General features: G+C 58.4%; 1 protein-coding gene across 2 annotated transcripts in view; it reads right to left on the bottom strand.

Moving 5' to 3' along the window:
* AGAP3 (ArfGAP with GTPase domain, ankyrin repeat and PH domain 3) overlaps positions 1-24078 on the bottom strand; it is a 110816-nt gene that overhangs the window by 52210 nt on the left and 34528 nt on the right. Inside the window, exons 2-9 of one of the 2 annotated variants that reach the window (XM_066549668.1) lie at positions 19109-19167; positions 15743-15830; positions 15478-15563; positions 15172-15313; positions 13629-13763; positions 10570-10697; positions 2793-2948; positions 283-403 (exon numbers count right to left, since the gene is read on the bottom strand). In XM_066549668.1, the coding sequence (XP_066405765.1) occupies positions 341-403; positions 2793-2948; positions 10570-10697; positions 13629-13763; positions 15172-15313; positions 15478-15563; positions 15743-15830; positions 19109-19167 (857 nt within the window). In that variant the 3' untranslated portion in view covers positions 283-340. Of the gene's footprint in view, positions 1-282; positions 404-2792; positions 2949-10569; positions 10698-13628; positions 13764-15171; positions 15314-15477; positions 15564-15742; positions 15831-19108; positions 19168-24078 lie in introns of those variants that run through there. The other variant, XM_066549677.1, reaches the window with a different exon arrangement.

Consider the following 24078-nt stretch of genomic DNA (forward strand, 5'->3'; position numbering starts at 1 on the left):
CTGTCGCCTGGTCCCGGTGTGTCTGCAGGTCTTCCCATCCCAGGAGGGTCGTCCGCCCGGCATCCCCGAGAAAGGGCAGTGCCTAGACAGCATCCAGCAGGCCCAGAAATGTCCCAGCTTAAAGTGCAGGCGCAGGCCGTCTCAGCGCTTCCTAGACTTTACATTGGGGGGATTTAAAAGGCTCCTGCGTGTCTCCGAGGGGGGGACCCATGCTGGCTGGAGGGCGGGCGAGCCTCTAATCTTAGATCAATCCCAGTGCCCATCCCTTATCCGGCCCTGGAGAGGCAATGAAAAGTGAGAGAATTTGTACAGAGGTGCCGTGTGTAACCACCTGGATCTTCTAATTTGGAAGGAGTTGGAAAGGCCTTTTTGTTGATGAAAAGTTGGAAACAGTGGCACATATCTGCAAATATCGAAAGAATAAAGAGTTTGGCAAGTTATACTCAGAACACGGACACGAGTCTGTCAGTGATGGGTGCCAGCAGACAGCACGGACAGGCCACGGAGTGGGCGCCGGCGGCAGCAGCAGTCGGGGCTGGGACGGGGGCAGGAGTGGGTGGGCGCCTCGAGGCGCGGGTGGGCGCAGAGTCTGTCTCCACCTGGAGCTCTGGGGCACGCAGACCCCCTGGGGGGAGTGCGATCCACTGGGGAGCGGGAGGGGAGCAGGAGAGGAGCCAGAGCAGGAGAGAGGAGAAGGAAAGTAGAAGAAGAGAGGAGGAGGAGGAGAAGAGTAGAAGAGAAGAGGAGGAGGAGGAGGAAGAGAAGGAGGAGAACGGGGAGGAGGGGGAGGAAAGGAGAAGGAGGACAGGAGAAGAGGAGCAAAGGAGTCAGGCGGAGCTCAGGACTGGGGCTGCAGCAGCTCCCAGAGCTGGGCTGAGCACTGCACCTCAGAAAGGCCTGTGCCCACCTGGGGACCCTGTAAGGGCAAAGGCTGCTGGCTACACCTGCGCTGCCTGCCTGGGAAAAGCTAGTGGCAGAAAACAGCCTGCCCTCTCCTTCCCTTCCCGCCCCTCCTGGTCCTGCCCCACTGCGGGAGGTGTCGGGAGCTGCTGCTGCTGCCACGACCAGATGGGTGAAGACGTCAACGTGAGCCATGGATGTGCAGCAGCACACGAGCAAGCAGGTGAGGTGAGCCCAGCAGTGAGGTGAGCGCGGCGCCGAGCAGAGGTGAGCGCGCGGCGCAGAGCAAGCGTGAGCCGGGATGAGCGAGCGGGAGAGCCCCGCAGCCGCACGGGATGACTCCACAGCGAACAAGCGTAAGCACCAAGCCACCCTCCTCCTCCTCCTCCTCCCGCAGCGGGCCCACCCGGGAGCAAGCATGGCGCTCTGAGAGCGTGAAGGCGAGCCGGCGGTGAGTCCAGAGGCGTCGGGCAGCGGGGCTGGGCGGTGGCACAGCGCGAGCGCCCGCGGCACGGCAGCAAGCACACAGAGAGAGAGGGCAGCGGGGCCGGGCAGGCACCCGCCAGCGCTGCGTGCAGGGGAGCACGGCCTGGGCACGGCACAGCTACCGGGCACTCCAGAGGGCACAGGGAGGGAACAACCATGCGTGGGAGCGGGGACCTGCTGCGAGGGGCCGTGTGTGCTGGCAGGAGGGGCTGGGGAGCACAGCCCACCCACCAACAGCACACGGGCAGGTGAGCATGGCCCTGGGGGGAATGCACAGAGCTGGGGGTGCGTGAGATGCAGCTGGGGGAATGCACAGAGTATTGGAGAGGTCAGTGCAGAAGCTGCCAGGATGTCAGAAGCCAAGGGAGATGGGCACATTCCCAGCACCAGGAGTGGGGAATCTGGGATGCCAATGGTGCAGTGACAGGAATGGGGCACAGGACACTGAATTTGTGTGGTCTGGGCTCAGAGCAATTGCGGCTGGTCACAAGGGTGACACAGTGCAACAGGTACAAGGGCTTTGTTGTGGCTGGTTTCACAAACAGCAGACACAGTGTGCTGAGCAATGGTGGCTGGAAAGCACATTGAGATGGGGAGAGGATCGAGGCCGGAGCCTGCACATGTACACAGGGAACAGAGGCTACACCTGCACTAGACACGGGACAGGGACACGTGTGTGCTCACAGTGAGGGGACACTCATGGCTGTGCTCAGAGCAAGGTGAGTGTGAGGGCAGGACTGGGCACACTGCGTGGACGGCGTGTGCATGGTGTGAGAGCGTGCAGAGAGGCAGGCTGCGAGGCAACCAGCACAGCTGAGGGCTGCAAATGTACCCTGCTCCACCGGGGGCCCAGAGCTTCACTGCCTCCCCTCCGTCCTCCCTCCCTCCACACCCACAGCAGCTCCCACGTGCGCTGCTCAAGTCACGCAGGATTCAGGAACAGGAGGGAGTGGGGCCCCATGCCAGGTGCTGAGCTCTGCACAGCACCACTGGCACAGCATCACTGGCACCAAACAGGAGGCCCACGGACCAGGGGCTCTGTGCCACGCTTGGGGAATGCAGCCCCAAGGAGAAGATGAGCAGAGTCACTGGTGCTGTGCACGCACAGCTGCGCTCCCTGCAGCGAGCAGGAGCTCACACACACTACAGACCCAGACGAGTGCACCCCTGCACACTCCCATGTGTGTGAGCACTGTCCTGCTCCCAGATGCTCCCCATGCACGCACACCCTGCCTGAAGCAGCCTGCAGCACCACGGTCCCGCGGGTCCCTCCCTCGCGCACACGCTGCCAGCACAGCACGGGTGACCGTGCAGGAGAGCCCAAGGGCTCAGGCTGCCCTGGCCCACTGCCTGCCCTCTCCTGTGCTGAAACCCCCCAGAGCTCCTGGGCTCCCTGTGCTGCTTACCGTGAAGATGTTGGAGCGCCGCTTGGACTGCTTGCGGATGGGGGTGGGCGTGTTGGAGGCAGCGATGGTCTCGATGCGCAGCTCCCGCTGGCTGATGCTTGGGGTGGAGGGCACGGACGAGGAGTAGTCACTGAAGGCTCCTCCACCGTTGGTGGCCTGAGGAGGAGATGGGTGGTCAGAGAGGTCAGACAGGCCACCTGGAGGCACGACTGCAGGAACACCACCTGCCCCACGTGGCCTCATGCCAGGGCAGGGCGTGCCATGCAGGACTGGGACTGGGGGACATCCAAACAATCATGGAATCGTTTCAGTTGGAAGGGACCTTAAAAACCATTTAGTTCCAACCCCTCGCCATGGGCAGGGACAACTCCCACTAGACCAGATTGCTCCAAGCCCACTCAACCTGGCCTTGAACACTGCCAGGGATGGGGAGCTCACAACATCTCTGGACAACCCAGAGGGACATCCAATGCCAGGCACTGCTCCTGCTCAACAGAGGGGCTTGGGAAGCATTTCATCTCTTTCTGCTCTTGTTTTTTCACCAGTAAAATGTTCAAGTTCTGAAAGCAAAGAGAAGGGCAGCAAATGGCCAGAGAAGCCCAGCTGAAGCCCTTCCAAACATAGCTGTGGAACAAGGCCTGAGGCAGCACGGTTCCATGTAGCTGTGCCCAGCAGAGGGGCACAGCTAGGGCACCTCCACCTGCTCCCAGAACACAGGATCAGGGTCACTCTCCTGGGGCAGTCATTCCCTTCCTCTCCACTGAGCCCCTCAGACATGAGGCTGTGAGGCTGCCAAGCTCCAAGTCCCACTCATCCATTCCCTGCCTTGTAAGGCCGTGATGCCAGTGGGGATGTGTCCCCCCAGGACTCCAGCCTTCACCTGGCACAGAGTGCCACACCCCAAGCTCAACCTCTGCGTGAAACCCATCTCTGCTGCTGGTCTGGAGGTCTCTCTGAGCAGACCCCGAGGCTGGCACACCCCTCCCATGCCTGCACACCACCACAGCCATGGCTGCAGTGGCCTGTGCTGGGAACACAAGGGGCTTCACCATCCCCTCACTGGACTCCAGGGCAAGAGGAAGATCCAGCCACGCATCCACGTCACCAACACATCTCTTCCAGACAAGGCTGCTCACTCCCACTCTGCCCAGTGTGGGCAGCCACTGGACAGGGGCTTAGGGACATCCCAGGAGCAGCAGTGGCATGGAAGCATTTCAGGTCTGCAGCCCAGGACATCTCACCATGACAAGCACAGGGCAGCCCCAGCTCCCTGGCAGCTCTGAGCTGCATTTCAGAAACACGTGGGGGAGCTGGCCCTGGAAGGGCAGGTGAGCTCCAGCAGCCCAGAAGGGGCAGCCTGCCCCCTCCCTCCCAGCTCCACAGCCACAGAGTGGTGGCACCACTGGCCCAGCGACTTCTCCCTCCTGCCCACACTCTGAGCACGAGTGCAGCCCCTGCAGGGGGTGATCTGCTGAAGGGGCTCTGTGAGAGACTGATCCCCAGTGGGATCCGAGCCTTATTGTGAGATGAGCACTTCAGAGAAGGGTGAAAGGGGCTGCACAGGCACAGCAGTGACCATGACTCACAGCCCAGCCTCAGAGAGAGGTGCAACCTTCACCAAACCCTCATCTTTAACAGGAGATATGGGAGAAGACACACAATGAGAACTTAGGAGAGGGAAAAGCCACCCAAGCAGCATTTCAGTTTCCCCCTCACGAAGGCAGAGCAAGGAAAATAATTCCATGCTGTGAGCAGGTGGGTGGCTCAGACCATCCCAGCCTGTCTGGAAACAGGAACATTTCTGGAGCCCTGAACCACAGAACAAGAGGGAATCTGGCCTGCTCGTGCTTTTCCACAAGTACAAGAGGCTGGGAACTTGCTCTGAGAGCTCCTGTGCAGGGTGAGGAACGCTGTGCTGGACAAGAAGGTTCTGCTGCCAAGTCCAGGGAAGGGGGGACCACCAGGGACACAGAGGGGCAAAGCACCACGTCACCTGCCAGTGACTCCTGAACCCTCAACAGAGAGAGCTGCTGTCAATGCTGGCTCCAGCACCCACACAGCAGTGCTGTGGTGAAGGAAGAGCTGCAGAGAGCCAGGGCCACCGAGTGCACACAGGCACAGTCTGTGTTCAACTGATTAACTGATTAACTGATTAACTGATTAACTGTTTAACTGATTCACCACATGTGAACTAGGGCAAAGAAAGTGAAACATTCCAAGGGCTAGGAAGAGTAGGAGGAGGCAGCAGCACAGACAACTTGTCACGTGGAACAGTGAGCTGGGCATGGCTGTCCCTCCAAGACAGCTCCTGGCCATGCTTGGCATGTCTCAGTGGCTGCATGTTCATGATGCTGTGACTGTGGGGAGGAGACAGTTCCAAGGAGGCTGCAGAGTCTGAGCTCCTGCCAGAGCAGCTGCAACAAACCCTGTGGCTGCAGGTGATGGGCACTGCAGCATCAAGGAAGAAATTTTGCTACACCTTGGTTTATATTTTACTTACTCCCTACAATCCTGTGTGTCATTTCTGTCTGGCCAGAATAACTTTCCTTAGCCTGTAAGTCTGCCTGGTGTTGGAGCCAAGGTTACTTTCCTTGAGTGATGGAGGACACTGGCCTTTGGGCCTCCCATGTCCCACAGACCAAACCTCAGCAAGGATTCTGGGGCTGGAGGATGGCTCACACCAGGCTATGAAGGCAAGCTGCCACGAGTTTGGGGGCAGAAGAGAAAGGCCTCCAAAGATAGAGAGTGGCTCAGGCAGTCCTGAGCCAATCCTGAGCTCTGCTGGAGCAGGGAGCTCCCGAACTTCCATGGGATCTAGGGACACAAATCCCAGGGATGTGGGAGAACAAGATGGCAGGTCTGGGCTGGTCCCATGTGTCTGCTATTGTCAGGTACTTTGCTGGTGGGCCTGAACAACCACCTGTGGTCACCACTGGAATCTGAGAACACAGTGGGAACTGGGAACTTGGTAAGCACCTGTGGGACAAATCCTTCCCATTAGTGTGTAAGAGCATCAGCAGCGCCACGGGTGCCTGGGAAGGGCAGAACTCAGCTGGAGTTCAGGGCAGGAGTTCCTGGTGTAACAGGGCCTGAGGCAGAGCAAGGAGCTTGGGAAGGGCTCTGAGTGCAACAGACAAACAACAAACACCAGCCTGGTGTCTGTGGGAAGAAAGGAGAAGCCCGAGGAGCACAAGGACAATGGAAAGGGCACCATGAGCTGAGCACGCAATGGACACGGCTTCCACAAGGAAATGCTAACGCAGCTCCTGAGCTCTGGCAGAACAACGTGCCACAGCAGGCCAGTGAGCACTGTTACAGCTCAGGTGAGCTGCCCTCGGGGCTTCATTTCACTTGCAAACTTTGACTTTCCACCTCTTTGCTCTGATCTCTCCCTGCAGTGTGGATGAGGGCCCTCCCAGTGCAGGAAGGCAGACCGAGGCCATGGGGGAAGAGCCACCATACTGGGCAGCCCAGAGCATGGCAGGGATGGCAGCAGCTTCCAAGGCCCAGGGGGGCACCCAATTCCCTCCAGCAGCCTGCTGGGTACCTGCATGGGGTACCTGTGTTACCTCTGCCAGCTGCTGGGAACCAGCTTCCTGGCAGAAAGACAAACTGCCATCCCACAGCAAACACAACACTGACTCACCCACAGCCTGGGGAACTCCCAAAGGCACCCCAGAGGCCCTGAAGAAAGACTGAGAACGGGGCAGCAGAAGTAAGGAAATCAGGTAGAACAACTCTGCAGGTGCTGCAAGCACCCACTGGCCCCAGCAACTCCCATCCCATCCTGCAGGCAAGGGCAGGAGCTGCCAGGAGGGAGCGAGGTGGGACTCGGGGCCAGTGAGGAGTGGGATTCCCAAACCCATCCAGCCTGCTCACTCAGCAATAGGTGTGGGCAAGATAGAGAGAGAGAGGACAGCCCAAGGCAGCAGGCAAAGCTCTCCCTGGGGCTGCTGGCCCTGGGGAATAGCAGGTGCCTGCTCCAGCAGGTGCAGACCCACACCCCTCAAGCTGCTGGGAAGGCCAAAGGGGCACATCAGTGTCCCCAAGGGAGTGCAGGACTCCAGGGAGGGCTGGCCCTGGCTCCTGCTGTTCCAGACTGAGCTGAGCACAGTAGCCAGGGTCAGGGACCTGCTGAGCACACCTAGTGACTCGTGAGAGCTCTGGAAAACCCTGACCAGGGCTGACCTGCTCCTACAGCTCCCTTTCCCTCCCCACGGATGGAGCAACATCCTCCAGGCACCGCTGCAGAATAAGAGAAAAACCCAAACTGCCAAAGGCAGAAATGGAGCCAGGGCCTTTGGCTGGTTCCCAAGAGCATCAGCACTGTGCAAGGAGACTGGGACACATCCACAGCACCAGAGTCCCAGGAGAAGGGAATCCTCCAGATACATGGCTAACAAGGAGTCCCTTGGACATGCTGGACTGGTCCAACTGACAGACCAAACAAGCAGTGGCCATGTCCACAAAAGTTACTTTGGCTCAGCCAGAAGTCTCAAGCTGCTCCCAGAAGAGTTGTGCCCAGCACAAGAGAAGGGGCAGGGCTGGTCCCAGCTCCCACCTACCATAAGAAGCCCTCTGTGGGGGACTCCTTGTTCCCATTCCAAGAAAAGTGCCTCCTCAGCTGGCAGCTCCAGAGGACAGCACTGTCCCTGCAGTGTGGGCCAGACCAGGTACAGAGCAGTACTGCCAATCCCTGTTCCAGGGGCTCCTCCTGCCCCCAGATGCCAATCCTGGTGTTCCAGGGGCTCCTCCTGCCCCCAAATGCCAGTCCCACTGCTCCAGGGACTCCTCCTGCCCCCCCAGGCAGTCCTGGAAGGGAAGTGGATCCTTCTGGCCCAAGTCTCACCTGTACACACTGATACCTGAGGCACAAGGCAAAGCTCCTAATTGTGTTTTTTGTCTGGCTTCTCTCCACCTCATCTCCATGTTAAGTCCTGTGCTCCTAAACTCTTCCTTGAGAGCCTTCTTCCTGTTTTCCCTGTGCCAGTTACTCCTCCTTGACTTGCAAAAGCAAATGAGAAACCCTGGTGAGAGCCCCAGGCCCTCAGGCATGACAGAGTTCAGCTCAGCTCCACAAACACCTTGTCACCCTCCCACTGTCCTTCCAGGCAGGGCGAGCCTGTCCCCCCTCCCAGAGCTGCCCCACATGCACTGCTGGGCCAGGAGCAGGGGACACCAGCACACCCTGGCCATGGTGCCCTCCCACAAGGGCAGCCTGAGCTCACACCTGAGCGTGTGGGCTGCTCTGCCCCGTTCCTGCCAGAACCACCAGTTATGGGTGAATTTGATTCCCAAAGGCACTTGGATTTCCCTGAGGACAGCGAGGAGCAGCTCCAGAACCTCAGTTCTGAGCCCATGCAAGAACAGGCAAATGCTTCATGGCATTTCAGGATCACTCACCATTGCTCCACTATTTTAGAGGTGTCCTTAGTAAGGGGGAGAGATGAGCAAACACCAGGGGCAAAGATTGCTGCACGTGTCGCTGGCACAGGGAGGGTTTGTGGGGGACCTCACAAGACCCAGGAACACAAACTGACTTTGGTGACCCTTGTGGGGCCCAGGAGGCCGAGGGCAGGGGGCAGGGGCACAGAGCAGGTCTGGGGAGGGGGCACAGCCACCAGGGCACAACCCCTGCCAGCTGCACGCTGCTCACTTCCCTTCACAGTTCTGCTTCCCACCACAGCCCCCACGTCCCTCCAGCCAAGCAGGAGCACAGCAAGGTACAGAGAGCAAAGGTCTGTCCCCGAGCAGGCAGCCAGAATTCACCTCTACACAGACGTTGTCTGCAAGCCGTGCTGAGAGGGGCTCTGTGGGAAGGAAAGCACAGGAAAGCAGGGACGCACCTGAGCAAGCTCCTCACAAAGCTCATGACATGCACTTAGAAAATTCTTCCAAAATTTGCTTCCCACAGCCAGTCCTAAATCCACCCCTTTAGTTCAGAGCTGCCTTTCCTGAAGGAGCTCTCCTGTGTGTTTCAGGTCAGGTTTGGCCAATCTCTGCACTCACTCCTCAGCTAAATCAGCCAAGTGCTCGCTTTCCTCCTGTGTCGGGGTCTCTTCCCTCCCAGTTGTTTTTGCTACTCCTTCAGGTTCCCTGCACAGTCACTGGAGTGACTGGATTCCAGCTGGGGAACCTGGGGGTCTGGCAGCCCCATCCCTCACACAGGGAACGCTTTTCAGCTTCACAGCAAACACCCTGCCTGCCTGGCACAGCCAGTGCCCATGACACACATTTATGGGGACTCCTCATACTTTCGACATGGAAGAAAACACTAAACAAGTGTCCAGCTCCCCTGAGAAATGCTGACCTTGGCCATCAGCCTCTTGCTTCCCTTCCAGCACAGGTGGCCTCTTCCCAACCAGGCTCAAACTGTACACAATTTGCTAATAAAACCCTCAAACTACCAGACACCCAAATCTGGATTTCCTTGGGACTTTGCTCTCCACCTTGGATGTCTCCCACTGAACTTGTCCCCAGCTTTCTGGACACAGACACACTGTGACAGAACCTGGCTTTGCAGCCTTGCCCAGCAGCCCATCCACCTGCACACAGACTTTACCTGAACTTGCTGGTGTCCAGGTGACCTGCAGCACCAGGAAGCTGGCACAGGTCTCTGCAAACACCTGCACTCACCTACTTCAACCCAGCTTTAGAAGCCTCTGCAATCAGGTAGGCTGCAGATAGGGCTCGGGTCTGTGCAGGACAGGCTCCTGTGGCCAGGGCCAGGAGGCTCTGACACACCCAGAGCTTCAGAGGCAATCCCTCATGGCAAACCCATCAGCTACATGTGCTGCCCTCAGAGACAGGCAGGTTTCCTGCAGTCCAGTCACAGATCCTGTGAATCCATATTCCAGTTGCTGCAGAGATGGAATCTGTTGTCTTGAGTGCCCTGGGGAGCAATGGAGCCCAGGACCTCTCCTTTCCTCCTCACCAGTCTCCCAGCCAGCATTTCTGTGGGCACTGGAATGTAGCAAAGCTTCAATGCAGTGAGGTGGCTGCTTGAAGGATCTCCTCCCCCAGCCCCTCACCATGGAGCCTGTCCTCCTCAGCTCTGCTCCAGGATCACAGAACTTCACCATCCTCCCACAGCAAGACCTTGGTAAACCTCACCAACAGCACAGAGCCCTTCCTGTGGCAGAGGGGAGGGAAGCTCCTTCCCTGTTCTGCTCCTCAGCTCACCACTGAGCTCACCTCTCCACAGGTACACGCCCTCAGAGCCCCTCAGATGCAGGGGCACGTAGACCATCAGCTTCCTGAGCCCGGGGGAAGCAGGACCTGGGCAGGCAGGGCAGCCCCTCTCACACAGCCCTGTGCTGCCCAGGGCTCCCCACACACTGCTCACAGCCCTGCTCTGTGCCTGCCAAAGCACGACACGGCCTGGGGACATGAGCCACACCCAAAGCGTGAGACATGGAACCTGACCTCAGGGCGAGCACCAAACTGTCACACAATCACAAAATCATGGAGCGCTCTGGGTTGGAAGGGACCTCCAGGTACATCTCACTGCACCCCCTGCCTTGGGCAGGGACACCCTGCACAGACCTGGCTGCTGCAAGCCCCTGGGACACTGCCACCTGGCCTGGGACACTCCCAGGCACCGGGCAGCCACGGCTGCTCGGGGCTATGGAGAAAGCACCAGGGTGACACCACTGCCCTTCCAAGAGCCAGCCCAGAGCAGTGGCACCACTCTGAGGCTGAACTGAACTGCTAGCTACTGAGCTCAGGCTGGGGAGAGCACAAGAGGTGCTTGGCTTCCCCCGTGGCCATTCCCCACCTGGTTGATGTGGACAGAAGGAATGGAGGCTGCAGACACAGATGAGTGGCTGGGTGAGTTGGGCAGGGACTTGCAGGGGCCGATGGAGAGCTGGTGCTTCTTCCGGAGAGCCACCACCTTCTGAGCCACTGCAAAAGGGACAAAGGCACAGCGTCAGCCTTCAGAAAGCATTTTCCTCCCACCACAGATTTCTGGAGGGCTTCAGGGAGAGCCAGGCCCTTGCCCTGACTGGTGTGCTGCCTGCACTGCTCAGGCTGAGTCCCCAGGGCCACCTGCCTTCTTGGGCATTACACAGAACAGCAACTCCCCATGGGCACCATGTGAGCCTGGGCCTGCTGCAGGAGAACCCCTGGGCAGCCCACCTCCCCTCAGTCACCCCTGGGCATTCCATCACCTCTCAGTCACCCTGGGCATTCCATCACCTCTCAGTTACCCCTGCCAGTCCATCACCCTCAGTCACCCTGGGCATTCCATCAACTCTCAGTCACCCCTGCCAGTCCATCACCCTCAGTCACCCCTGTCAGTCCATCACCCTCAGTCACCCCACAGAGCAACTCCAGGAGCCAGGGATTGAACTGCCTGGGCAAATGGCACCTCCAGCAGTCTGGGCCTTGTTGGTCTGTAAAGGGACACCCTGAGGGTGTAGAACGCTTGGTGGGTCACTAGGGCCCTCTGCATGCTCTTCCTCTGTCACAGTTGCAGTGCTGGGTTTCTCTGAAACACTGAGTGATGCTCAGGTGCTGGTGCTCACAGTGACACTGGGCACTGAGAGCTCAGGCTCTGCAGCCAGGGCACACCTCACTGCTTGTACAGCACAGCTCTGTAAGGTAACCAGAGAAACCAGAACAGACTGGTGTAAGGGATGGCAGAAATTATCCCAGAACATCTGGCTGATGTTCAGGAAGCAGAAGAGCCTGGGCCTGACATGCAGGAAGGTGAAGGTCACCTCAAGGTGCCTCATTTCAGGACTGGGGAGATGTTATCTCTCCAGTGTGGTCTCATGGTTAATTCCTCATTAGCAGTAGTGGTATGGGATAACTGATGGGCAGAGCCTCTGCCAGGCTCCCTGCCCACAGCAGCAGTGGCTGAGGGCTTTTTCTGGATATTTCCTGGCTCCTGGGGGGCTGGAGCTCACAGTGTCCCCAGCCAGCACTGGGATGGGAGATGTCCCTGGGCAGGGGCTCCAGAGCCTCCCCGGGAGTTCATGCTGGAGCCTGGGCCTGCAGCCCCGTGTTCAAGGGGATGATGGAGAGCAGCAATGCCACCAGCACCCCAGCAAAGGTCCTGGGCCATGGAGCTGCTGGCTGCCCTCTCCTGCCCTCTGCAGTGCTCAGGGCACAGGAAAGGTGGGACCATGCACTCGGGATCTGCAGCAAAGCTGAAGCTCAGGAAGTCACCCACAGCACAGCTGCTGTCCCTCCTGCGCCCTGCAGGACCAGGGCTGGGTCACTGCTCCTCCTCCTCCTCCTCAGGAGCATCGCCAAAGGGTGACCATGGCCAGGGGCTCCCTGACCTTTTCTTGGTACAGAAACACCCTTAAAATGAAGCCCAAGAACTGAGGCCCCCCACACGGATGGCTCCCTGCAATCTGCCCTGGCATCTGCTGAATCTGAACCCCGGATTCCTGCAAACAGGAATTGTGAGGGCAACCCTGAGAATAAAGTTCTTTAACCAGGCCTCTTTGGAGGCAAGAGGGCAGAAGGCACATTCCATCCCAGCCCCCACCTCAGAGGGGCTCTGCCATGAGGGGACCACGCCAAGCACCCTCAGGGAGTCCTGGAGCTGACCAGACACTGCAGGACACAGCCCGGCCCAGGGCACTGTCCCTGCTCCTGCCAGGGCCACCTCCCGGCAAGACCTGGCAACACCAAGATCCCATCCTCTCACCACAGAAGTCCCTGTGACATCTGAGGACTTGGGAAGGATGGAGGAGCACAGTTCCCACAGCGCCAGCAGCACCTCCAGGGAGAATCCTGCCAGGACATGAGAAACCAGCAAGGAGGAAGGGACCCCATTCTCCTGCCACATGTCCTTCTCCTGGTGACCTGTGGCAGCCTGAGTGCCCAGACACAGCCACAAAATCCCCAGCACATCAGGCACACCCTGCAACGTGCTCAGACCAGACCCAGCTCAGCCCAGCTCCAGGCCACAGAGCAGACACCAAGGCGCGCTCTGAGGAACAGGGTCTGCTGCTCCTGCTGAGCTGTGGTGGCACAACAGCCAGGGCCACCCAGCTCTTGGAGAATCCCTGGGCAGTGGGTGAAGATGGAGACACCACTTTGTCTGTCCTGGAGCATCCCCACACTCTGCAGCACCACGTGCACGTGTGTTTAGAGCTGTCTGTGAACAGCACGGGGCAGAGTGGTCACTCCCTCAAGCTCTCGTGCCAGCACATGGACCTGCTCCCCAGAAAGGTCGGTGGCCACTGGTTGTGACCCAGGATGGTGGCAGGGAAGGGCTCTCTACAAACAGAGGTGCAGCACACACTCCACCCAGCACAGGCAAACAGGCAACCTCGGCCCTGAAAGCAGCTCTTGGTGCTCCTGCTGTGGGAACTGGACATCCTTGCCAGCCTGCCCGGGGCAGGTCTGCTGGGATCTGGGGTGCAGGAATCATATAAAGACAAATCTGATGGAAACTGGATTGCCATGTGAGGCAAGGTCCTCACAGAGTCTGTGACTGCCAGGACTCCACAAGATCCCAAACCAGCTGCATCATGACCCACCAGTGCTCACTAGGAAGAATTCTCACCCACTCATCCCATCAGCTCCAGGCCAGTCCCCCTTGTCCTGTCACTAGAGGGACACACAGTCCCCTTTAGGGGAGTTAATTTAAGTTAATTTAAGCAGACTGCAAGCCCCAGGAGATGATGCAGGTTCCCTGAGCATGACTGTGCTGCAGCCCCCTCTCCAAGCCCGGGCAGGAATGCTCTCTCACACTGTTCCCATGAGGAACAGCTGCCCCACCCAGCTGTGCAGGCGCTGCTTCCTGCTCCCAGGGCAGCACAGAGCCCTCTGTGAGGCCCCACCGTGCCCAGAGCCCTGAGGGGCTGCAGTTACCATCCTGGAAGACCCTCTCCACGTTCAGGCCGTAGGTGGCACAGGTCTCGTAGTAGGTGCAGCGCTTCAGGTCATTGGAGAGCTTCCGCGCCCGGGAGTCGTCGATGACGCGCGGGTTGGTGGCACTGATGGCATCTGCAAACCAAAGGCACAGGGGGCTGGAAGGCAAAGCAGCCTGTCCCACCCATCCAGGGGTCCCACCACACCTCTGGCCTCCCTCCCTCTCGTCACACAGAGGAACCACCTCCACAGCACTGTCCCACAAATGCCTGTGATCACAAAGAATTTACAGAGATTCATCCATAGAAAAATGGATGAATCTCTGTAAATTAACTTGACTCAACTCCCCAAAGCACCCAGCCACCAACACTTCAGCAAGACAGAGGCAGAACACCTCTGGGAGGTGTGGGGACCAAGGCCAGGCAGCCCCAGCTGCCAAATAAAATTGATTTGTCAGTCTCCAACATTTTAGGGCTTATGGCCAAGCTCTACATGTTAAAGAATCCAAGGGAGAAATCCTCCTGGTTTAACAAGTAAGTCAACTCTGCTGGGATGTCTCCACAGCCAAGGAATTCCTGGACAGCTCTAAAATACAGGCTCAGTTTGTATCCCAGACAGCCACCAAGTGCTTGCCTGTTTTGGAAAAACTTCTTTCCAAAGAGGAATCCAACTCCCTAAAGACAAGCCAGGGACAAGTGGGGGCTGTGAACAAACCTTCACAGGTGGGGTAGAACTGGGACCTGCCCTGTGAGGAAGCCCTCCTCCAGCCCTCCAGATGGTTGTGTGCCTGTACCAAGGCTAGGACCTCACCTGGTTCTGTGTCTGGGACAACAATGGCCACTACCCCATTATCTGTCCCACTCCTGCACCTCCACAGTGCATGCTGCCACCCCATTCCTGAGCCAAGATCACTCAGTCCTAAAATTCATTCCACGATCTCTAAATATCCAAACTTTAACAACTTTGTTTTGCTTTTAATATGGGGGTCTGGAGCAGACCCTCTGTGACTCCCTCCCACTGCTCCTGCCTGTTTTCCTGGCCTCAGAGCTTCTTCCTGGCCAGGAACAGGTCACACAGTGCTCAGAATTGTCCTGCCAGGACAGTTTTTCCCTACATTCATGTCCTGCTCCTGCTCTCTACTGTCACACAGAAGCTCTTCACCCCAAGCTGCCTGCTGCCTGTGCTGGCAGAGCTGGGGGAGGCAGCACCAGGGTATCATGCCATTTCCAGAGCAAAGTGGCTCCATGGGATGAAGCAGCTCCCAATGGGGAAGCTGAGATGGTGTGAGGAGGAACTCCCTCCTCAGGGCCCTGGGCCGGGGCCCCAGCATTGTCCCTCAGCCCCAAGGAAGGCTCACAGACCAGGACCACCCCTGCACTCTCAGGCCAGCACCCCGGGCCAGCACCGTGTGCTCTGGGGCCAGCACCCCGTGCCCACAGAGCCAGCAGGACACAGCAGCAGTGCTCCTGCCCGCGGCTGGGCTGGGCTGGGCTGGGCTGGGCTGGGGGAAGCTGGGCTGGGGGAAGCCGGGCACCGTCCTCACCCTGTGTGCCCACCAGCACCATGGGCACCTCGGCGGTGTTCCGGTAGCTGCAGAGCCGCAGGTAGTAGTTGTAGACGGTCTGGAAGCTGATCTCATCCTCCAGGCTGAAGACAAACACCACTGCATCCACCCAGGCAGCAAACTGAAGAGACGGGGCAGGATTACAGCACGGACGGACAGATGGACATCCGGGCCAGCTGCCCAGCAAGGGCAGCCACAGCCCGGGCTCAGCCAGCACCACCTCCCCCAGCCACCACCTCCAGCAGGATGGGCGGGAAGGGACCCCAGGGAGGACAGGTGTGCTACCTGGAGCTCAGGGGGGCCGCCTTCATCTCGAATCAGCAGCAAGTAGCTCTGACCATCCACCACGATCTCCTTCTTGAACCGGCCACCTTGGGGAGCAAAGCTGCTGGTCAGTAACAGGGGGGCAAGCACGGGACACCCCAAACGAGGGCTGGGGGGGTGCAGAGCCCCATGGCAGGGGAGGAGGCGCAGGGACTGGCGTCACCTTCGGCACCACGGAGAGGAGCGATCCCAGCCCATCCCGGGCACCCTGGGAAGCAGAGCTTACCCTCTGGAGACTCCTCCTGCACGTAGGTGCCGGTCAGGTAGCGGTGCACCAGGGCTGACTTGCCACTGGACAGGTTCCCCACGATGCCCTGGAACAGATGCACGTGTCACCTGTGTGCCCAGCACGTGGACACGAGGCCCTCCCCGAGGGGTGACAGCACCAGTGCTGGGGCACACTTAGATGAGAGGCAGAGGTGTCCCTGAGAGAGAGGACACAGGGATGGTGTCACCCAGCCCAGTGCTGGGTGGGAGGCCAGGGGATGGCCCCTGGGCTCAGCCAGGCAGAGAGCAGCTGAGACTGGGGCACAGCCACCTGGGCAGAGGGCTCTGAGCACTGCTGTCCTCACCTGAATGGGCACAGTCACCTGGGCAGAGGGCTCTGAGCACTGCTGTCCTCACCTGAACGGGCACAGTCACCTGGGCAGAGGGCTCTGAGCACTGCTGTCCTCACCTGAACGGGCACAGCCACCTGGGCAGAGGGCTCTGAGCACTGCTGTCCTCACCTGAACGGGCACAGTCACCTGGGCAGAGGGCTCTGAGCACTGCTGTCCTCACCTGAACGGGCACAGTCACCTGGGCAGAGGGCTCTGAGCACTGCTGTCCTCACCTGAACGGGCACAGTCACCTGGGCAGAGGGCTCTGAGCACTGCTGTCCTCACCTGAACGGGCACAGTCACCGGGGCAGAGGGCTCTGAGCACTGCTGTCCTCACCTGAACGGGCACAGCCCTGTCAGAGCCACATCAGCTCCTCAGGGAACACTAGCCATCCCAAGTCAATTCAGAAGGAGAGAAACCTCTTCCCCAGCCCACAGCAGCCCAGTTTTGGGGTGTTGAGCTCTGGACAGCAGCTGCCAGTGAAGGGGAGTAGAGAGAGCTCCACGTTGGGTGCAGGCCCAGCACGTGCTCGTGCCTGAGGCACCAGCACCACGGCAGCACTACGTGCACCTCCCAGGATGGGAGATGGTGCCACCCACACGGAAACACCCAGCACCAATGTTCAACCAACACAGCAGAAAGCTATGAGCACCAAATGGAATTGGGTGGAAGCACATCTGACTGCAGCACCCTCAGACTGGCCATGAAATGCAGGTGGGTGAGCCAGGATGGTCAGTCACAGCCCAGCTCGGCTCGTTGACAGTGTCCTCCTGACCATTTAATGCTGCTTATTTGTGGGACCAGGTCTGTACTGGAGGATCTGGAGCACGAGTCTGATGAGAATTGGCTGAGGGAGGGGCTCAGCCTGGAGAAAAGGAGGCTCAAGGGGAACCTTCTCATTCCACAACTCCCCGACAGGAGAGTGCAGCCAGGTGGGGATTGGGCTCTGACCCCAAGTAACTAACAACAGGACAAGAGGTAACATCCTCAAATTGCATCAGGGAAGGTTTAGGTTGGATATCAGGTATCCCTTTTCCACAAAAAGAGAAGCGGTCACCTTCAGCTGAAGGTGAACCAAGTCACTATCTCCAGAAGTGTTCAACAAACATGGAGTGGCACTTGAGGATATAGTTTAGTGGTGAACACGGTGGTGGTGCTGGCTGATAGTTGGACTTGATGACCTTAGAGTGCTTCTCCAGCCTTAATGGTTCAGCTGCACTCACATGGCCACACCAGTGCCAGAAGATGTGAGGTGAGGAGTGGCTACGAACACTAAAGCTGCCTCTGCCACCAGGGAAGTTTACAGCCAAACTTTTCCAGGCACGGGGATGAGCCTGGCAGGTGAGTCACCACCAGGCAGGTTCTCCAGCTCCCGCTGCCCTGGGCCAGGCACGTGCTCCCTGTGAGAAGCAGAGAGGCACCAGCCCCATGGCCTGTGCGGCACAGACCGTGCTGGCAGGGCCCAGCACAGCGCCCGTGTGCCAGCTCCTGGTGCCAGCAGAGCCAGCACGGGGCAGGAGCAGGGAGCACTGACCAATGGCTCCCATGGGCACACCCTCACCTCTGCCCCATGTGCCACCCCTCAGAGCAGCCACAGACCCCAACACAGGTGACAACACAGAGAGCACGGGCTGGGCTGCAACCCTGCCTGTCCTGCAGCTGCATCTCCAGAGCCCTGCTGGGCAGGGGCTGTGCCCATCTCAGGGACAATGGAATGGAACAGCCCAGCCTCTGCCCGAGCCCTCCCTGCCACTGTGCTCTGCCCACAATAGCCACACAACCATGGAATCCCAGAGGGGCTTCTCCTCGAAGGGACCCTCAGAATCATCCAGCTCCACTCCCTGCCATGGACAGAGACACCTCCCACTACCCCAGGTTGCTCCAAGCCTCATCCAGCCTGGCCTTGGACACTGCCAGGGATCACGGGGCAGCTTCTCTGGGCAACCAGTGCCAGGGCCTCACCACTCTCAGGGGGAAGAACGCTTTCCATCTCATCTAATATTCCATCTAACCCTGCCCTCTGTCCATGGGAAGCCATTCCCCTTTGTCCTGTCACTCCAGGCCCTTGTCCCAAGTCCCTCTGCTTTCCTGGCAGGCTCAAGGTGGGTAGAGGGAAAATTCCTACCTGGAAAGGGCTGTCCAGCCCTGGCCCAGCTGCCCAGGGCAGGTGTGGAGTCCCCATCCCTGCAGGAATTTAAAAGCTGTGTGGATGCTGCACCTGGGGACACAGTCAGTGATGGCCTTGGCAGTGCTGGGGAAGCAGCTGGACTCAAAGATCTCCAGAGGCTTTTCCAACCCAAATGATTCTGTCACTCTAAACTAGGACTCCGAAAGGCCTCTGGGTTTTTAGAAGAGCTGCTTTGGCCAGATCAAATCCTGGAGCAACAGAGATCCCCAGAGGTCAAGCAAAACCTGGGGAAAGGGCTGTGCCACTTGAGGAAGAACTAAGAGCTTTAGGATGTTTAGCTGGCAGCATGGCTCTGCAGCCTTGCAGAACCCCAACATCAGGCAGCAACACCCAAACAGCTGTGAGAATGTTTTTAAAATGCATTTCACAGGTAAACTAACAAATATTTGAAGTTTGGTTTGATTCTCACTTAACTGCAGGTAGAGACACTGAGGCAGGACAGTGCTGGAATGTTTTGCAAGAAGAATTTTGTTCTTTTGTTTCTTGGACTAACATTGAAAAAAGTTAATCTTGCAAAAGCTGAAGGGAGACAGAACAGAAGGGCACACGCCAGGAGCCTGTAAGGAGAGCTGAGGGTTGGCACAGAGAGCACAGGAAGGGCAGAGGGAGGAATCGATCACTGAAACACCTGCAGCTTCAGCTGAGATACACCAGTCCTTCCCTGGCATGGCAGCAGCCTCATCTCCCCTCTCCCTTCTGAGGCTGAAGCCTCTGTGTGCTTCCACCTGGCCACACGAAAATGCAGGGTTTTCTTGAGGATTTGGGGATCCAGGGGTATCCCAGGCACAAGCCACAAGTACTCACCACCTTCAGCTCAGGCACCGAGCGACTCAGGGTCCATTCCTGGCTGTTCACAAATGAATCTGCAGACAGAGGGAAGAAATCATCAGGTTACCCCCAAGATCCCAGCAAGGATGCTGCTACAGCCTCCCTCCAGGCAGATAAATGGTTCTGCTCCAGAGACACCGAGCTGCAGGAGGACCCAGCCCGCAGCCGGGAGCAGCGGCCGAGCCAAGGGCGGCAAAGAGGCGCCACTGCTGGAGCCCTCCCCTCAGCCCTGCAGGAGCACAAACCCCTCAGCATGCCCTGCCCCGAGGCACAGGGGACAAGGGAAGCACTGGGGAGCAGACGCCCTCTCGGGGAGCACAAGCCCCGGAGCTGAGGGCAGAGGCAGCGCCCCGAGCCCTGCCCTCGGCACGCGCGGCGCTGCAGCTCCAGCAGGGTACCAGCCACCTCCTGACCGAACACAAACACAGCAGTTCTGCACACTGTGGAGCCGGCAGCATGCTGCAATAGGCTCACAGAGGCTGCAGGAACCCAGCACGGCTTGGGGAAACACGCCCACCCTGCCACAGAGCGTCTGGAGGAGGAGCAGGAGGAGCCTGGAGGACATCCTGAGTGCCAGGGGCGGCCAGCAGCCCCCCTGACAAACCTCAGTCCCTCACTCGCCTTGGCCAGGTCAGACCTTCCATCCAACACCAGCTCCAGGGCAGGACCACAGGAGCAGCACCTCCTGCATGTGTATCACATACAAACAGAAAGGATTTTTGGAGGGCAGAAATCTGTGGGAGCTCTGCACCTTCAGGAGCCTCTAATAAACCTGCCAAATCTGTGGCCACAGACTACTGCAGGAATAGGAATGTCAGATGGCTCAGAAGGGAAGCAGCAAATCCACCAGACCCAAAAGCAGGCAGCAATCAAACACGGTGACCTGGGCACTGCCACTGCTCCAGTGTCACCCGAGGCCACAGGGAGGGTGGCTCCAGATGTGCCCCAGCAGCCCCAACCCCACAACTCCTAGTGCCTGCTCCAGCAGTACCCAAACCACCCTGCCAGGGAACAATTCCTCATTCCCAATCTCCCATCCATCCCTGCCCTCTGGCACTGGGAGCCATTCCCTGGGTCCTGTCCCTCCGTGCCTTGTCCCCAGTCCCTCTCCAGCTCTCCTGGAGCCCCTCCAGGCCCTGCCAGGGGCTCTGAGCTCTCCCTGGAGCCTCCTCCTCTCCAGGGGAGCATTCCCAGCTCTCCCAGCCTGGCTCCAGAGGGGCTCCAGCCTTGGAGCATCTGTCTTGTGTTGGGGGCAGCACTGGGCCCCGCAGCCCTGCCAGAGCCCCCCAGTGCCTGCCCTCACCCCAGCTCCTGTTCCAGCCCTCCTAACTCCTCAGGGGAGGCTGGACACACAACAGCACCAGCTCTTCCTCCATCTCCAGAATAAAGCTCCATCTCACCTCTGTCACCTTGCTGGGCAGCCCACAGCCATGGGGAGAGCCCACTCCTGCTCCCACTGCCAGAGGGCTGCCTAAGCTGCTCTGAGAGCACAAGGCAACAAACCATGACCTGGCCTTTGTCCCTGTTTTGGGGACACCAGCACCTGCAACATTCACCCATCATGTTCAAGAAAGGTGTGAACATGGTGCTCCTGCCTGGAGTTTTACCTTCCATGGCTGACTTAGGAACACTCCTTTTCCAGGAGTTCCAGACAAATACTCCCCAAGCCTGCTGCAGGGACACCAGGTTATTTATAGCCTTCCTGAAGAATCATTTCTCTGCGGTGTCTTTCACCTGCCCTTTCCTTTTTTAGGCAGAGGTAATGTTTTTATTAGAACAATTCATCAGTCAGGAGGAAAATGATACATTTTTGAGCCCTTTCCAAAAGGTAACAGCACACCTGTATTTCCAACTGCATCACTGGGTCTAAAAATAGCTGTCACCTCCACCTGGGACTTCTGCCCTGCTCAGCCTCTTCGGCAGGTAATGTGACAGATAAAGCACCATCCAGGCCTGAAGGGAGCAGGCAGCACACACAGGTGCTGTTTCACTACACACGGCAGGCTTTTGGCAGGTTCTGACTGGAGCACAAGGCACACACACTCGGTGACTGGCCTTGGGAAGGAGGAGAGGCAGGGAGAGCCCTGGACAGGGCTGGCTGGGCTCTCTGGATCTGCTCAAGGATGACCAGGACAAACTGCCAGCTGCCTCCTGCACCAACCATCCCAACAGATCCTGGCTTGGTTTTTAACCCAGGTTCAAGAGCTTGCAACACTTTGATTTCTGATGTGCTGAGAAGGCCCCTGAGTAAAGCTTAACACAAATAAAAGCTGACAACACAAGGCTGAGAGCACTGTACTCAGCCCCACAACACACCCCGCTCCTCACTCCCGTTAGCCCACCTTACCCGAGCACCAGGCACACCTGTCTGCCCATGCCAGCATGTGCCAGGCCTGAAGGGCAGCCCGGGCCACCCACTGCTCCTGGTGACACACCTGGCACGTGTGGCACTGACAGCCCAGGGTGCCCAGCCCTCGGGCACAAGGCCCCTGTGGTGCCCTGGGTGAAGCTGTGACTGTGTGGAAACAAACACACAGTGAGCCCCCAGCAGCCTGACGGGGCTGGGGCACCACCCAAAGCCTGCAGGTGCACAGAGCACCCTCCCTGCAGCTCCTGGTCCCCGGTGCCAGCCCATTCTGCAGGGACTGCCTCCAGCAGGAGACACCTCCCACTGAGCACGGGGGTCTGTACCATCCAGGAGTCACAATTTACTGCATAGCTTCACTGCTGGACTGGCTGCACCACCTGCAATTCCAGATGAAAATACACCTGGTCACTCTTCCTGCACCTTCTCCTTGTTATTAAATCACAGAGAGGGGACCAGGCTGTCCGTGCTGCAGTTCAACACCTTCCCCAGGTCCACCTGACCTCCAAAACCAAAGCAGTGGGCTCAGGGAACCACTGTCATACCAAGAGCTTCAGCACAGCCCAACAGCATCCTTGGCTCCACGACACAACCATACAAGAGGAGATCAGTCCAGACTGGCCTGGGAAAAGGAAATTCAGGACAATTCTGTTACTCCCCAGAAGCTTCTGTTGATGGAGGTTTCCTGGCACAGGCAGCTCTACTGCAGAAAGTGGAAATTTGGGAGGTGGGGTGGGCAGAGACCCTGCCATGCAGAAGAGAAGAGGGACTTAAAGGAGGCACTCTGTATCTGATGTCCCTTGGTCAGCTGGTCGTCCTGGACACCTTCAGGACCCACAGAGCAGATCCCAGCTGTGGGACAGCAGTGGTGTGCACCAAGGAGGCAGGATCAGCACCCTCCATCATGGACCTCGGACACCGCGGCTCCCTGTGCCCTGACAACAGCTTGGAGGGGTTCAGCCACACAACCACAGCTCCCAGCACCCACGTGCCAGGGAGGCTGGCAGGAGAAAGGGGCTGGCCAGCCAAATTCAACTCCTCAGCCCAGCTGCTTGCTCCACAGATGATGCACAGCAGGTTCATCTACCCTGTGCTCCAGAAGCGCCAGTGCCAGACACATCTGCCTCCCCACACAGCAACTAATAATTAACCAACCCATTATCCAAGCCATGCTGGAGCTCCCTTGGACACTGCAACCCTGGACACTAAACCCAGCCTTGAAACCAGGTCAGAGGCTGTGCAAACACAGCAGAGGCCACACAAACCGAGGCCACCTGTGGCCACCACTGCGGCCACACAAACGGACCCCCCTGACCAGAGATCAAAGGGAGGCACAGCCCGGGCACAGCCACCCTTCCTGGGCACAGCCACCCCTCCCAGGCCAGGCTGATAAAGCCTCTACCCCAGCAATGCTGGCAGGAGGGGGATTTCTGCAGGTCAAGGACCAGCACAGGCATAGCCAGCGCTCCAGTCAGCACTGAGCCAGCACGGGAACCCACTGCAGGACATGACCTTGGTGAGGATTCTCTCAGCAGAGCTTTAAACACTCTGCAGCAACAAAAGGGGACGATGCTGTGTCTCTCTGGGAAAGGGCACACTTAGGAACTGCCACCCTTGCTTGGTCAGCATGCACGGGAGGCAGCAGCTGGTGTCACTGTGCTCTGAGGTCAGTGCAGAGTCTGGAAGATCCAGAAACCTCTCAGCACCTGCTGCTCTCCAGCCCCCATCCAAACACTGCCAAAGGCCCAGACCAAACTCTTACTGTGATGGTGGGACAGGGTCTGTTGGAAGGGAAAACACAGCAGAGAGTGGCATGGAAAGAAGGTAACTCAACCTCCCATCACAGCCCTCTGTGGGGATCTACCTCAGCAGCAAAAACCTGTTCCCAATGTGCCTCAGCTGCAGCTGTGCAGCCCCATGAGCCCTGGCAGGGTGAAGGCACAGGGTTCCCTCTCCCTAAGGCTGCCCTAAGGCTGGCCTGCAGTCAGACACCTCTGCACCCACTGCACCCTCTGACCCCGTCCGTCCTAAGAACTGAGCCCTCCAGAGTACTGTCCCAACAGCTCCCTCCCTGACACCTCCAGAAGCTTTTCCAAAGTGCAGACACCAGACTGGCCTCAGCATCCGAGGCATCTCTAACCCCACCATGACACCTCTGCCTCTCACCAACACTCCCAGCTCAACCAAGGCAAGTACCAACACGAGGTGATATTTATCATGACCTACCCAACTTACTATGCAAACTTCACCCAATCCATGAGAAAACAGCCCGTGTTCTCTCAGAAGCCTTCCCTGACATGCCCTGCACACCAGTACTCCACACACGAGAGTAAAGGGAGGTACCTTAAAGAACATCAAAAAGCAGAGCATCTCTCTGGGAGAGGGGACATGGCTGTGATCACAGAATCACGGACATCCCGAGCTGGAAGAGACCCACAAGGATCATTAAGTCTCATCCCTGGCCCTGCACAGACACCCCAACAATCCCACCCTGTGCCTGAGAGCACTGTGCAAATGCTCCCTGAGCTCTGGCAGCCTTGGGACCATGACTGTTCCCTAGGGAGCCTGTTCAGTGCCCAGC

The sequence above is a fragment of the Molothrus aeneus genome, chromosome 1, assembly GCF_037042795.1.
Source record: "Molothrus aeneus isolate 106 chromosome 1, BPBGC_Maene_1.0, whole genome shotgun sequence".
NCBI lineage: Eukaryota > Metazoa > Chordata > Aves > Passeriformes > Icteridae > Molothrus > Molothrus aeneus.